Raw genomic sequence first — 16,009 nt, 5'->3', positions numbered from 1 at the left:
AAGCAGATTTTACATAGGCATGTCTTTAGTACAAATTTTAAAGGGGGCGAGGGAGAGAGGTGAACATTCTATCCTTCATAGTATAGTCCAAGCAATGAAAGGTTTCATCGAAAGGAATTTCTACCAACGATAGTCTTCCTCCTCAATCCCTTATCGTGATCGGTTATTGTTTCTATCCCTCTAGAGCAGCTACCCTACCAACTCGACCCTTTACTCCAAACTTGATTTAGAACCTGAAATCCACTTGGATATACTCGAGCTTCTAACCCACTAGCTCATGCTCACCATTACAGCAAGATGCATACTTCCCAGCTGTGGGTTCCGGTTCCGTACTACTTACATAGAATTACTTTTTAAGGGTTCCGGTACCGATTCCGGTTCCTGGAGAAAAATGGAAATCGGCTAGTTAGCGCCTGGTAGAGGAGGCAATTACCTCTACTTTATGGGTTCACCTGTGCCCCAGCGGTTGACCCTAAATATTCTAAACTTGTTTGCACAACCATGGAGCTTAGTAGAGTCGAAAAAAGTGGTCCAGCGTAGCAATTAACATTTGTGTAGGCAACTAACGAGGGTTCTTGGGTCAAATGAGCGTGGTGCCACGTCAAAGAGCATAGGTGTGGGCCAATTATCATTGCTTTACTCAAAACTACGAACTTTATCTCATGCTATTTTAGGACCTAGGGACCCAGATTAGAATAATGGTGTTGATTCGTCATTTTTCGCAACACCCTGTATTTGATATTTGTGCTTTCGCTTCATACACGATAAAAGCCCTCTATTGCATTTTTGCTGAACTATCGGTATATGACCATATAACCAATAATTTATTCTTTGTTGTTATATAAAGCCATTTTTATAAACAACGATAAAGCTTAAACAAACAATTCAAAATGTGTGATATGCTAAAAGAACTGAGAGAAAGATCTAAAAAGCGCAAGCAACTGCTAGCACAAACGGTAAATATTAACATTTCGCACAATAAATACACATTGTGACTTTAGCTAGGAGTTTCGACTGTCGATGAGCTAAGACAAGTATTAGGAAACTCCTCGGATGTCCGCAAGCGTAAAAGAGACGACGACGGCGAGGATTCTCTAGACAAAACTGACGGCAAAGATGATCCCTCTGATGAGCTTGTATACCGTGACTCCTCCACTTTTCTTAAGGTAATACAAGTATCCATCTTGCGATTTTACTATATTATTATCTCATTATGCACATTTACCTGACTATGCAACTTTCAGGGTACACAATCTTCCAACCCCCATAACGATTATTGCCAGCACTTCGTAGATACTGGCCAGCGTCCCCAAAACTTCATTCGTGATGTCGGACTCGCGGATCGTTTTGAAGAATATCCGAAATTGCGCGAACTCATTAAGCTAAAGGACGAGCTCATCTCCAAGACCGCCACGCCGCCCATGTATTTAAAATGTGATTTAAATACTTACGACTTGAAGACATTAAACTATAAGTTTGACGTTATTTTAATCGAACCCCCATTGGAGGAGTATCAACGGACGATGGGCGTCACTAACACAAAGTTTTGGTCTTGGGATCAAATCATGAACTTGGATGTGGGCGAATTGGCCGCACAAAGAAGCTTCGTTTTCTTGTGGTGCGGAAGCTCGGAGGGACTCGACATGGGACGTGTATGTTTGCGGAAGTGGGGATTTCGACGTTGCGAAGACATATGTTGGATTAGGACTAACATAAAAAATCCGGGTCATTCGAAGAATTTAGAACCGAGGGCCGTATTTCAGCGTACCAAGGAGCATTGTCTTATGGGCATCAAAGGAACCGTAAGGCGGTCGACCGACGGCGATTTCATTCATGCGAACGTCGACATCGACCTAATTATCTCCGAAGAGCTAGATTATGGAAGCTTGGAGAAGCCAGTCGAAATTTTTCATATAATCGAACACTTTTGTTTAGGTCGTCGACGTCTGCATATTTTCGGTCGGGATAGTACCATTAGACCGGGCTGGTTAACGATAGGACCCGAATTGACCAATAGTAATTTTAATGCGGACACGTATTGCGGATATTTTAATGCGACAAATACAACTACCGGTTGTACAGAACGTATTGAGGCGTTACGACCCAAGAGTCCGCCTCCGAAAGGTAAAGGAACTCCGGGTGCACGTGGAAGAGGCGGATTTAACAGGGGTAGGGTTAGGGGTAGATAACTGTATTTCTTAATCAGTTTGGAATAAATCGTGCAAAATTTTGTTATTGATTTTTTATTTCTGGTACACAAAGTGTAAACACAGGTCTCAGTAGGTAAAGCCGTTTTTTGACCGATTGAATTGTGAACTCGTTCTTAATTCATCTTGCTTCCTCGAATGAATGTCCATATTAAGTTAGCCCCCCCGCCAAAAGAAAAAGCCTACTGTATCCAAAAATTAGGCAAATTGAGTGCTAATCTGTTGCCATCCTCAAAAATTAGGAACAGTGATAAGTTAAAAATGAAGTGGGTGGGGTAAGATCGACCTGAGAGCTTTTAAAAATGTACAAAGGTCTTTAAAAACTGATAAAGTCTCCTTAAGGGTCTTAAATGTGCTCAACATTTGGCTTTCAATTGCTCGCTATACAGTGATATTTACTAAGAAGTAGACAAGGGTGTATTGTTTTTCCCAATTTCAATTTCATGTCTTTATATGTCTACTTTCAATGACAAATACCACTTTATATGCCTTATTAAAGATTATAGAAGGTTCTTTTTGTTGAGAACCATTGGAAACTCGTAACACTCTCAACTTCTTCTTCCTTAAAAGTTCTTAGGTTTTGAAGGTGCTTAAAATTCTTATTAACCAAGACTTAAAAGTTTTGATCGTTGTTCGTAAAGACTTTCTCTGTTCCTTAAAAAACAATGAATTAATTAATTATTTTTTGGAGACATTTTGAAGTTTGAATCATTGTAACTCTCTTGGAGACTTTCCTTAAAACTCATAAAGGGTATTTAAGACTTTAAATGTCTCTAGAAACTAGAAGGCTGTGGAGTGTCAACTATAGACATATTTTTTTGAAATTTTAAAAAAGATTCGAACGACAAGCATATTGTCATAATTAGGTGTGCGTATGCGCAATATCAACTTTATATTTATGAAAAAATGTTTTTGGAATTATAGCCACAGATGCTTCTAGTAAACACAAGCATATTGCGCACTGTGAATTTTTTATTTATAGATATTTTTTGAAACGTTTACCAGATTGTTCTAGTAAAGACAAGCATAATATCGCATATTGTAAAAATCAGATGTGCGGAATGTTAACTTCCTTATTTGTAGAGATGTTTTTTCCAAATTTTAACCAAAAGTTCTAGCAAAGGCAAACGCATCGCATATATGAAACATCACGTTCCTAATAAATATCACTGTAAAAGACAATTGAAAGTTCTTAAAGACTAACGAGATTTTTAAAGGGTTTTTACAGCCTCTACATGCCACTAGAAGGATGTGGAGATCACTGAAGACTAGATGGACCCGGTTTCTGATTGGGTTGTGTACTTATTCTATTCTACAGATTTGTCCAAGATGAGCTTGCCCGTTGGTCCAGGAGTTCCAATAGGGTCATTCTGATTTTCCTCCTTCTCTACTGTTCGAACGCGAAAACCTCACTTGTAAAAATGTTCTCTATGCTTCGAGAACTCGCCCACTAGGCGTCTTTCTCTACGACATGGCCGTTTGATGCAGATGGGCTAGTCTCGACCTCCCACCTAGGTGAAATCGTGATTGAAGTAGAGTGCGTATTGTTCATCAATTCAGATGGACTGCATGGATTCGACCATATCCAATCGTGCGAATACACTCTAGATCCTTCACGAATCAGCAATAGACACTCTGGTACTGCTTTATGAAAATCAAGTGCCTTATCAACTGTGACGCTGCGTAGAAAGGCGCGCGCGTCATATTCGAAAACGCGCCAGACGGCCGCAACTAAAAAGTGTGGGATCAAAGATTAGGGATATATACTCTCGGCGCGATTAATCAATTATAATCGTAACGTGAGCCGATAAAAATTCACGTAATTCGGGCAGATCAGAGATCAAACTAATGACGCGCTTTGCCTATCAGAAATAGAAACTGCAACGTCCCATTATTCTCAAAAAGGTACCCTATTATCATCATGGAAACGCGCGTAATGGTATCTATGAAAAATGCACTCGCCATGGGGATAATTACGAACTGATAAGAACATGCCTACGCTTTTATCTGTGAGTAATCTCTAGACTAGACGGTTGTGTAATCGGCGTTCATATTAAGTTTTAGTCGAGTTGCGACGACAGACGTACGAATTTTTTTTGTCTTACTATAGGAACGTGAAGTGATTTAAAAAAAGTGTGCAGAGGAAACGAAAATAATGCTAATTGGTAAGAGTGTGCTGTTTTCATTTTGGAATGTTTAAAATTAGTTCGCGCGTCCTTGATTTTTGAAAATTTCACGCTTATTTTGTTGGCCGATTTTGGCGCCATCTGCCGCTGCGAAGTGGAACTACGAGCACGTTTCGCGTAGTGCTTGTGGTTTGTGTGGTGGTGGTGGTGGTGTCGAATTGTGCTGCTCACACAACGTAGGACAAAGAGGACTGAACAATTTTTCGTTTTATTTTAGAATTTCGGAAATATTTAACGAAACGGCATTAGTTGAAGATGCGTGTGATAAGAGGTCGATCGAATTTAGTGTTTAGTGAAGAAATTCTGTCGTTTAGTTGACGTTCCAATTAGAATTACCAAAACGTTCTGTGACTACGTGCTCCGATTTCCTTAAAAATTGTGCGTGTGTGATGTAAATTAGGGCTAAAATTATTTTAGATGATTAGAATTACTCGGTGCCAATTATTTAGCGACTTTTTTTTAGTGCAAAGATTGACCCCTATAAGCGAGTGAATGATGTATTATCGAGGGATTTTATAGCAAATCGGAGACTTTTAATTTAAATTTTAATTGTTTTTACAATCAGTTTTATGGGTCTGTGTTGTAGTTGTCGCAAGTCAAAGGCTAGATTGAGAGGTACGATTTTTAACCTATTCGTTGTGTATTTCACGTGCCCGCTTCCGCTAAATATTTGCAGTACGATATCCTAAGTAAATACTTTGATAAGAGATTTCGAATTGCCAATTTGCACTCCCATTGGTCTTGTATGACAATTTTACGAAAATTGTGGTTTCTAGTGATGTAATTTTACCATTAAATTAAAACAAGGTTATCATTCCCCATCTCTTTTCATAACCTACAAAGTACAAGAGGTGTTGTGTATTTTTCAGATACAAGCTCGAAAATATGCAGCCACATACAATCGGCAGTGTCTCCGCTACACATTACAAATGAGGATATTATTACAAGTCACGTCAATGGATACCCGCCAACTTTGAGCATACCAATTCCGGCGACAGCTACTTCCAAAACGGAACCGACGACTAGAATGTCAAATTCGTTCTCTAATATGAATATCACCAACCCCATCAAAGGGTTGGTGAGTAAAAGAAGGAACCGGTATAAGAAGGACGGCTTCAATTTGGACCTAACTTGTATCCTTTTTTAATCACGCTTATAATTGGTTAACTAGTGTTTAAGCAATGAGAAATACAGGGTGCCAGTTGATATATGAATTACAGAGTGTCTATGGCAATACTTCATTATTGAGAGGTAGTTTTGATAATGAAACTACCACTCTGCATTCACGGATTTACTTAATAAAATTGGTGTAGTTTTTCAATTTGAATAATGGGCGAAGTTTCAAGTGAGGATGAACCTTTCCGAATTTTTTTAGTTTTAAATGTGCATGTGAAGTTAGCACCTTACTTATGTAATTTTTTTAAAGACCCCACATACAGTTTTATTTTATTTTATTTTTTTTATTTTATTTTATCCCTCTCTTGTTTTGGGCCCTCAACAGGCATGCGCCCAATTACAGAGTGACCCGCACAATGCTATTTAGAGGTGCCTCTGCAGAAGGTCTTAAGCTGGTCTATACTACTCCGGTATTTACCTTACGAATTAGGAAAACTGCAGGAAAACCTAATTCGGAGTAGCCTAGTAATTCTAGAGGTTTTGATAAATCCTAGGAGTTCTGACAATTAAGACATAAAAAATCGGTTTTGAAAATATGAGGGGCCCAACCTCATACACTCCCCATTGCGGTAAAGGTGACCTTTTTCTGAAATCTTTAGAATACTTCCATGAAAAATCACTTTTTTAATGGAACAGTCAGTATATTTTTAATTTAAAAAAATAGTATATTGTTCTCTTTTCAAAAATATAATAGTACAAAATTCAAAAAGATTCAAAGAAAAGATTTTTAAAAAAGGAAAAAATTAAAATATCTTATGACAATAATTCCATGGCTGATTATGATTGCAACCAAATTCTTTCATTTATTGTCTCGCATAGTAACAATCAACACGGCTATGAAATTATTGGCATAAGAAATACATGGTAAACTTCAAGGAAAAAATGCAAGGTTGATTCCCAAATGAAATACTAATGCCCGGTTTCACAAACGATGATTAAGGTTAATCACTGATTAAAAATACTAACATTCTAATATTCTATTCACATTCTAACCAGGACCATAGACCATAGGGAAAGTAGCACCGGGGAGTATAGAATACCCCCCGCCCCACCTAAAGATGATGCAGAGAGGAGACCATTGAATCGTTCCTTTTCTTGGGAGGCACAGTACATATACCACATAAACCATAATTTTTGGAAAGGGACTATAGATGATAAGGACCTTAACCGGTACCGGTTTCCCAAAACATACTTGGTGTTAATTAAGTACCTCGTTAAGTACCTACCTGTACAAACTTTATAGGGTGAATCTTTGACTAATTTTAAAAAAGTTCATATGAACATGGATCCGTAATGGCTTGGTTGGTGAGATACAGGGCTTCCAAAAAAACTATTTTATTTGGTTTTTTACTTACATTTTTGTTAAGTAACATAGCAATTGGACGAATTTGGAGATTTTTCTCCTTCTTTTTATATTTATTGCTAGCAGAATTTGCGTCGGGCCATTTATAAAACTTAGATTCTGTAATCAATTGAAATGGAGTTGCAAATATCCGCATTCTATGTATGAATGTTATACGTAGACACTCTGTATAAGTCGCTTCCTTGTTTGTTTGTAAATACGACACGATCGTTCCTGCTTATTCATTGTTTAGCCTTGGGAGGTTGCTACACTTAAATGGGATGTTGTGGTTTGTACCTTGCGTAAAATAAGTACTTTCCTTAACCTTGGATTAGACATAACAGATAGCATAATCGCGATGGGTTACCCGGCGTCGAGCATAGAGGGTGTCTACCGAAACCACATCGACGACGTAGTAAAATTTATGGAATCGAAGCACAAGGACCACTACTACATTTACAATTTATGTTCGGAGCGTTCGTACGACATTTCCAAGTTTCACAATCGCGTGTGTACCTTCTCGTTCGACGATCACAATCCACCCAAAATTGAGATAATAAGGCCGTTCTGTAATAGCGTCCAGGACTGGCTGTCGAAGGATCCTAGGAACGTCGCAGTCGTCCATTGCAAGGCGGGCAAGGGAAGAACGGGTACGATGATTTGCTGCTATCTGCTGCATAGCGGGAAGTTCGGGACGGCCGAGGAGGCTATTAGTTTTTACGGACAGACAAGGACTCAGGATCATAAGGGTGTGACGATACCGAGCCAGTTGCGGTACGTGAATTACTACGCCAATTTGATACAGAGAAATGTCGAATATGTGCCAGTTGCGTTGTATATACGTGAGATAGTGCTCGAACCCGTACCCTCGTTCACCGGCGGGCAGGCGAGCATCTGCTTTTCGATATCCCAACAGACGTTAAGTCAAAATAGTGACCGACAACTTTGTTTGAAACTGTTTAAAAGTGTAGTGTACGAGGTGAAGAAGAGCTCGCCGAACTTGGTAATCAACCTGGACTGCTGTATGCCAATAACCGGCGACATTAAACTAGAGTTTTATAATAAGCCGAAGTTAGGTAGAAAAGAAAAAATTTTCCAATTTTGGTTTAACACCTTTTTCGTCGATGAGGAACTATCCGAAAGTAACTCTAATGGTTTCGTGCACGAAAACGGTAATTCCAACGTGGAATCGCACGAAAAGACTTTAGTGTTGAGTTTTAAAAAGACCGAACTTGACATAGTTAATAAAAAGGATAAACAGAATAAAGTTTTTAGTTCAGAATTTAAGGTAAGTCCGTTGCTTCGATCTACATCAACATTAATTTTATCGATTTATCAATACTGTCAATTATCTTTATATCGATATTATTGGGCGCCCATTGATAATTTTTTCTTATTATGAAAATGGCCACCTGTGGCAAAAAAGGTAAATTTTTGTAAAAGGAGATTTGAATAGAAAGAATTTTTTCACTATCTTTATGGACATGGTGGTTCAAATTGGACACTTTCTTATGGAAACGCCCTTTATTTTAAGAGCGAAAAAAATGGATCGAGGTGTCTGAGCTTAATTTTAAGGAGAAAGTCAGTGAAAATCGATTATTTTTCGCAGCCTTACTGTAGACTAGCAGCATAGGGTAAAATAGCAAGGACACCCTACTGACTATTTGCCAAAGGATTAACTCCGCCCTCTTTTTAGCGCATTTCCACAAAAAAATGCGCTATTGTGGCCACTTTGTCCGTCCCTAGAACCATTCGGTCGCTACTAGTTCTTTATCTTACGAGATATTGCTCTACTTGATTTAGTTCGTTATGGTGTCGAGGTTTGCACCAAGCGAGGCACCAAGGAAAGAATTTTTTCTGTGCCGCTTAAGAAAAAAGTTATGGTAAAAAATCATTTTTTTTCATATAAGCACTGAATGTTATTTACTGCACAGTATCTTTTTGGACACCAGTTTTTAGCGCATTTTCCAACGAAGTTTGGTGCGCTATTGCAGCCACTTTCTCTGTTCGTCCGTCTGTCCGAGGCCTTAACCACTCCTACAGTTTTCAAGATATTTAGTTCGTTCAGATGCTTCTGTTAAATACACGGTGTCCATTTTTCGAGTGCCACTATGGGGATCTCGTTTACCTGAAGAGATAGAGAGTTGGTTAAATGGGGGCAAAGTTGCGAATTTTCGTGCTGAATAATAATCTGAAAAGAAATGAAAAATATCTTTAGTAGTTTTGAAAATATCGCAAAAAAACATTATTCAGACACTTTTTAATTTTTCGGGAAGAGTGCTTTGGAAAAACAAAACGTTCTTTTATCGTGAACAAAAGTTTGACAGTTTGATCCATCTGTCTGGTTGGAGCGTTGGCAGGGAACTAGTTGAGTTGAGATTTTCATCTGAATAGAATTGAACCTTCGTTTTGCAAGAAAATTATAATTCAAATTAGAACAAAATACTTAAGAATAAATAATATTTTCGCAATAAGTCTAGCACAAACGTAAATTACACTACTTGAAATAAGTCAACCTTTTGTTCACAACAAAAGAACGTTTTGTTTTTCCAAAGCACTCTTCGCAGAAAATGAAAATTGTAATTTTAGGAAAAATGTGTTACTGATCCATACCATGTGTGATCGTTGTAAAGGGAAAAAAAGGGAAATGTCAAAATCCAAAACGACGTCCATAAGAAAAATTAAAGTTGCCACTTGTTTCTCCGTCATCTTTAAAGTTATTGAAAACGGGATGCCATATTCGAAATCTCCATTAAAAAGTGTCTGAATAATGTGTTAATTAGAAATGTCTAGAACGATTAGTTTACTATGAAAAAATCGAGGAAAAAATTAAAAACGAAAATCAGAAATTTTCTTTTTTTTGCAATATTTTCAAAACTATTGAAGATATTTTAAATTTCTTTTCAGATTATTATTCAACACGAAAATTTGCAACTTTTCCCTCATTTAACCAAATGTCTATCTCTTAAGATATGCGAGATCCCCATAGTGGCACTCGAAAAATGAACACCGTGTATGCCACTAGTAAGGAAAAACATAGCGCACATAGCTATGGCTTCTTGGGAAATACTGATCAATTCATGGAAAATGCGCCGAAGATACCCGCCTTAGGGCGAAAACCTTTTTACTCGTTTAGATATTTAGAGACAAAATTCACCTCGAAATTCACTTTGGGCAATGAGCATTAAATATATAGCGATCGGCTGTCTAATTAGATCTCCCTTGTATAATAATTGCAAGGGTTTGTTGAGTAGGTAACTGTTAATTGGAAAAATTGAAAAATTTGCGTGTCTTCATCTCTTGATTAGATAAGAAAAGATCAATGTTTATCATCTTTTAATTGACAATCTTTTATAATTTTTAACTACCGTCATTATCACATTCTAAATATATAACAAAAAATGTTCCATTGACCGATAAATAAAGGGCATTTGATATTTGATAACCGAGTTTATTAACAATCTTCTTTCGACGATACCATTTTAACCTAGTTCGGTGATTCTTTTAGTTCACTTTTGCACTTGTGCAGCTGGAATTACCCATACCTAATCCTTATTTTGAGGGATTAGTGCTTAAGTTTTTAATGGTAGTTTTTGAACCTCTTGTATTTATTTATATCTTTAATAAATAACATTAATATCATTACAGTGGAACATCTTTTAAACGGAAACCGTCCCCAATTAAATAATAACCGGTCTCATTTATAGTTTATTTATAATTTTTTGACAGAAAAATTACAAAAACAGTTAAATTTAGTTATAAAATATAAAATTGAAATAATATATGTATAGGGTGTTTCATTTAAAATAAGAAAGTTCGCATCAACTTTTGGTATAACGGGAAGTGCTACAAACTTGAAAAGTGCTCTTATTGACATTAGTGTACAGTCATTTTTAAAATTATTCGGTCTCCTTTTCGAAATATACAGGGTGAGTTTGTTAGTGTTACAAGGCGATATCTCGAAAATGGTTGTAAAAATTTTTATAAAATTTTGGTAACTTGGAGACAACTTTTAACATATTTTTCCTTTTTATTTTTTTCTGATGTTATTTGAACAAATACAAAAAGTTTCTCGTTGCCACTTTTTCAGCTCTTCAAGGCACAGTTGAGAGGTTTTGAATACGTTTTGTTTCTGAGAAATTATAATCATGTTTATGGTTTATATGGTCTCTAAAAAAAGGACATACTGTATTGTCACCACCATCTTCAAAAATTGAGAAAAAAAATGTATAACAAATTTGTCCCCACATATCCTTATTAAGTCACCAAAATTTCATAAAAATATTGCTCTGTGTGCACTACATGACTACACTACCCACAAAACACATGTCCAGCTAACTTAAAACAAATGAAAATCGAAACATACAATTTTCTAATGTCCCCTGGTACACATCCAGCATCTGCTGTAAAGCGCATACCCTGTAGATGGCTAACATTTGATGTGAACCATCGGTTTAAATAAATGCAGTATTTTTAGTCCTCGTAATTATTGTTTATCCTTTTTTTAGGTGACGTTATTTTTACATCGAGTACCTACAAAAAGTTCCGGACCTCCTAGCTGGCTAGTGACTCCGCCAAGGGAATCTGCAAGCTTACCGCAGGACACGCCCAGTGAAAGTTCCGAAGCGGACACCTCGGAAGACGACTACAACGACGACGACGACTGGGACAGTGGTAAGTGCCCTTTATTGTATAACAAAATTGGTCAGCCACAAAATCAAGAGGACGCGTAGTTGCGGAACGGACTTAAAGATTTTGTAGACAGAACAGAAAGTATTTAATATTTATTCGTATTTTTTCGACGGAACGAGGCGGATTTGTTTTTATGGGCGGCTGCGAGTGCCTTTTAGGAAATTAACTAATTTAATGAAACGTTTGGAAATTACTAAAGACAAATCCGCGACGTTTCGTCGTGTTTTATTGATATGTGTAGGAATAATCTCATAATTTGGTAGTCTGTGTTTGGATATTGATTTTAACGAGCTGAACTGTGGTACTAGCGTTTACTGAATGTTCAGTAACATGCATTTCCAGTATGTCTTGCTTATTTTGTATTATAGTTGTGTAGATAACGTTTTCATCTCATCTCTGTATGACTCTTGGTGCGTGGTGATTGGGCAATCGGGCGGAGTTCTCCGACTCCGATTGCCAACTAACTTTCATACTTTTGCTTGTGACTAACATAACAGGGGGTTGCTTTCATGCAGTCGTGGAGCGGGAAACCGCGGATCCGAGGGGTGTGGGCTACCGGCTTCTGTCCGAATGTGACTTAGCTTCACAAATAGCGCCTTCATCCAATGACCAACACCCTGAGTTACTTGCGGCGTGATTGGTTGCATTGGTCTTTTCGTGTCTCCGATTTTCGTATTATATATAATAGTTATTTAAATGAATAATTTGTAAATATATTTAACTACTTATATATTTAGGTATTTAATCTCTCTAAATTTGATCTCTATATTTATTACTTTTTACGAAAGATAAATTAGATTATTTAAATAGTATGCTTTGGTTGGTGTACCTACTTAAAGAGTTTTTATAAATTAAGAATATAATATTAGCACTTTACTACAATATTTTGCAGTACAAAATTGAAAGATTTTTATATAATATAGATATATAATAGAGTTTATCAAATCGGATAGAGCAGTTTATATACAACACCCTGTATACTCTGCGCTATTGTTCTAAAAATTGTATCGAAGAACCCATACTGTAGATTGTATTTTTAGTTACGAAGAAGCTATTAAAATTTTAAAATATAACTCGCTTTCATTCTTCTGTTTAATATCGCAAATCTTTGCCGCTTCCTAAGGATTTCAAGGTATTTACACCCACTCTGTATTTTTCCCACTATTATCTATCGCTCTCCCGTACGTAACATTTACTTTTGAATTTGCGTTAACCGTTCAGCTTACTCGCACCCGACAAACATCACACTTTATGCTCTAGGATCATGAATAAACCAGACATTCGCACAAAAGGTCCTAATATTTCGGGAAGTAAATGTTACGTTACTTAATAATTGAAAACTGGGGGTTCTTATGGCACACATATATTTACAGGTGAATCCACATACCTGTGAGTGAGGCCTTTCGTCACACGCTTACAAAAGATTGAATGCTTCATCATGGTGCGCATTTGTACATAAGCATGGTTGATTTTTCTCATTTTATCATTCATGGTTTTATGTAGCTTTCAACTGAATGTTGTTTTTTCCTAAATGTTTATAGTTTTTTTTTAAATGTATAAATTGAAAACGTAGTAGGTGCATCTATGTATTTTACTCGCTTAAGCGTATAATGATAATTTCACTCGCGGAAGTGTTTTTCAAGTACAAATCAGTTGTAAATTATTTGATCTCAACGATTTATTGTATCTTGCCAATTGTAATTTGGTTACCTAACTTAGTTTCGCAAATTTTTGCCAGTAAGTAATAATATTTTTGTTTTATTTAAATGAAAAAAAAGAAAGCTAAAGTTTTGGATCGCTTTTTGTGTCGTCGTCACATAGTTTTGGAATGTCGATATTTATTATTCTGGAGAAGATCGATTTACATTCTCGAGAAATCACAAATTGCTTTGTTAAGTTACGATTTTTGGATCAAAATTTTTGAGTTCTCGAAGCGATGCAAACGTTATTCTCATTTTTGAAAGGCTGTTTTCGTATTTAATGTTTCTACTATACCTAATCTAAATAGATCTTTATTATCATCGGTAGTATTTGTTTCTGTAAATAACAAAACAATATAAAAATTTATTTACATCGTTTATGTATTTAAATGTGACTGAATGTTTTGCGTTTTCGTTACGTATGTGTGACACAAATTTTTTTATAAGTTAGTATAACATGTACCTTCGCATAGGATAAATTATGACGTAATGTATGAAATTTAAATTTGGCAGAGTTTTATTTGACAATAGGATTTTATAGTACAATGAAGGGGGAGATTCCTTACACTACGTCATACCGTTATATTGTTACTGATTTTATCAAATATGTACTTACAATGCCAAATTTAAGTAATTTAGATTTACTGTACCCAGTGAATCACTGGTGATTGTTCAGGTAGGCGTGGTTGTGTTAAGAGTATTTAGCGCCAGTAACAAAGATTTTTGACGAAAATTTCAAACTGGCTACATTTCGGTATTCGTGATCAGTTTAAATTTGTTTCTTCAATAATAATCATCAATGTTTCACGCCAATTATAATTGAAATTATATTTTTGTTGATGTGAATCAACCGTGATTAAACAAGTTTTATAGATGAATATTTTAGTTTAAGTAAAAAACAATCAATGTGATAGGATTATCTAATAATAATGTTCATGTGAACGAATATTATTTTTATATACTGATCTTAAATGTAGAAAAATGTAATAATATATAGTTTTAATTTTTTATATAGTAGTAAGCTTGTGATATGTGTGTTTTAGTTAGTGTGGATCGTGTGCAAAATTGCCAATTGTTGTTCTTTGTGGTAACACACTTTCTCCACTTAGACCTGAGCACAATACTTATTAGAAATAAACTTATAAAAATTTGTTTTCTTCTATTGATTGATTCAGATTCCTTTATATTTTAATCATGTGCGAATAAATCTTGAACACTATTAAAAAGGGACTGGTTTTAAATTTACAATGGAAATGTTCACAATTTGAAATGCCCATAATAAACAAAAACATGTTATCTCCTTCGTCCTTGTGATTGTGAGGTGGTCTCTCATTCAGGATTGCGATATATTTTTTTAATCAAATGTAGTATCCCATGGGAGCAGTGGATCCGGGTGCATCTTCACTCCCACCTGCACCTTAACATACAGGGTGATTCCTATAGTACCTGCCACCGTTTGGGAGCGTATAGGGGGTGCCTAGGGGAAGTCTTTTCATATAGGACACTTGGGGTCGGAAATCCAAAATAAGGGCGCCAGAAGCCAGAACCAAATTTATCTTCTGGAATTTCACGCCTGTATGTAGGCAACCCAACCGACCGACGTTTCACGCGGAGCGAGGAAGCGACATGGGAGGGAAGGAGGGAAAACGACAGTCAAAAGCAATAACGTTTACAAGTGTTCAACGTGGCCACCGTTGTTCTCAATGCACTTCCTACATCTAGCCAACCACTCCCCCTCGAACTCGCGTGAAGACTCCTATGTCCTGGCGAACAGCCTCTCCGGCCATGACGACGCGCGCAATTAAGTCCTCTTCGGATTCGACGGGAGTCTCGTAGACGTGCGCTTCCATCACACCTCACAAGTAAAAATCTAATGGGGTGATGTCGGGCGAGCGGGCAGGCCACTCCACCGCACCTCCACGGCCGATCCATCTGTCCGGATAGGTTTGGTCCAAGTGTTCCCTCACCTGCCGTCCGTAGTGAGCAGGGCACCCATCGTGCTGGAACCAGTGGTCCCAGTACAAGTTCACTGGAACATCCATTAAAAGTTCTGGTAGCACCTCGCGCAGGAAATTATGGGCATTTAGACGCGGAGGGAGGATGTAAGGCCCCAGTAGGTTGTCCCCCAGGATGCCAGCCCAAACGTTTAAAGAAAACTTGTCCTGGTATCCTCGCGTAAACGTTTCATGAGGATTGTGCTCCGGCCAGTAGTGGCTGTTACGAGGATTGAAGGTCCCCTCTCTTGAGAATCCTTTCTCGTCAGTAACTAGCACGCTCCTCAGAAAGTTCGGATTAGCTTCTTCCTCCTGGACGACTAAGTTGCAGAATTCCAGCCTCCTTTCATGGTCACCCGGCCGTAACTCTTGCACTTTCTTAAACTTATAGGGGTAATAAGTTGTTGTTGTTGGCGATGTTCCACACTGTGTGTTGACTACAACCCACCTGATCTGCTACAAGTCGAGTGCTAGTACGCGGGTTTGCCTCGAAACGTTCCAACACATCCTCCTCTAAGGCAATTACCAACGGGCGATCGCGATCACGGGCGCTAGTGGGCTGCGAAATAGGAGGAGGTCGGTGTAAACAAACAAACTTTTCGAAATGGGTGCTTAAATGACCCAAGTATCGATGTGCATCACGAATCTGTGTGTAAAGTTAAGCCTCCGTCAGCTTACCTGCAATTGCCCTGTCTCGCACAGTCGGAAGTGA

General features: G+C 37.4%; 2 protein-coding genes across 5 annotated transcripts; both read left to right on the top strand.

The window, feature by feature from the left end:
• The first annotated feature begins 800 nt into the window (after nt 1–800).
• Nucleotides 801–2,235, top strand: LOC116173682 (N6-adenosine-methyltransferase non-catalytic subunit). Its single transcript, XM_031491323.1, has 3 exons — nt 801–956; nt 1,002–1,166; nt 1,245–2,235. Exons 1-3 carry the CDS (start codon nt 891–893, stop codon nt 2,187–2,189), a joined length of 1,176 nt encoding a protein of 391 aa, XP_031347183.1. The 5' UTR covers nt 801–890; the 3' UTR covers nt 2,190–2,235.
• A 1,798-nt stretch (nt 2,236–4,033) lies between these two features.
• Nucleotides 4,034–14,454, top strand: LOC116173284 (phosphatidylinositol 3,4,5-trisphosphate 3-phosphatase and dual-specificity protein phosphatase PTEN). 4 transcript variants are annotated; one of them, XM_031490655.1, is made up of 6 exons: nt 4,034–4,216; nt 4,266–4,372; nt 5,263–5,526; nt 7,247–8,199; nt 11,420–11,585; nt 12,119–14,454. In XM_031490655.1, the coding sequence occupies exons 2-6, from the start codon at nt 4,363–4,365 to the stop codon at nt 12,238–12,240; spliced, it is 1,515 nt and encodes a 504-aa protein (XP_031346515.1). In that variant the 5' UTR covers nt 4,034–4,216; nt 4,266–4,362; the 3' UTR covers nt 12,241–14,454. The 4 variants fall into 4 exon arrangements, with proteins under 4 accessions (XP_031346515.1, XP_031346513.1, XP_031346512.1 ...); XM_031490653.1 differs by having other exon boundaries at nt 4,034–4,372; XM_031490652.1 differs by lacking the exons at nt 4,034–4,216; nt 4,266–4,372 and adding an exon at nt 4,450–5,008.
• The last annotated feature ends 1,555 nt before the right edge of the window (nt 14,455–16,009 follow it).

Source organism: Photinus pyralis, unplaced genomic scaffold, assembly GCF_008802855.1.
Source record: "Photinus pyralis isolate 1611_PpyrPB1 unplaced genomic scaffold, Ppyr1.3 Ppyr1.4_LG6, whole genome shotgun sequence".
Taxonomy (NCBI): Eukaryota; Metazoa; Arthropoda; class Insecta; order Coleoptera; family Lampyridae; genus Photinus; species Photinus pyralis.
This window is presented reverse-complemented; position numbering and strand designations above follow the sequence as displayed.

Excerpts from the sequence above, each read along its gene's own strand:
- LOC116173284 (XM_031490652.1), top strand. The coding sequence starts at position 4,963 with ATGGGTCTGTGTTGTAGTTGTCGCAAGTCAAAGGCTAGATTGAGAG. Across the intron at positions 5,009-5,262 it reads GTCAAAGGCTAGATTGAGAG|ATACAAGCTCGAAAATATGC; the intron begins GTACGATTTTTA and ends TGTATTTTTCAG. Across the intron at positions 11,586-12,118 it reads CGACGACGACTGGGACAGTG|TCGTGGAGCGGGAAACCGCG; the intron begins GTAAGTGCCCTT and ends GCTTTCATGCAG.
- LOC116173682 (XM_031491323.1), top strand. The coding sequence starts at position 891 with ATGTGTGATATGCTAAAAGAACTGAGAGAAAGATCTAAAAAGCGCAAG. Across the intron at positions 957-1,001 it reads AGCAACTGCTAGCACAAACG|CTAGGAGTTTCGACTGTCGA; the intron begins GTAAATATTAAC and ends TTGTGACTTTAG. Across the intron at positions 1,167-1,244 it reads ACTCCTCCACTTTTCTTAAG|GGTACACAATCTTCCAACCC; the intron begins GTAATACAAGTA and ends TGCAACTTTCAG.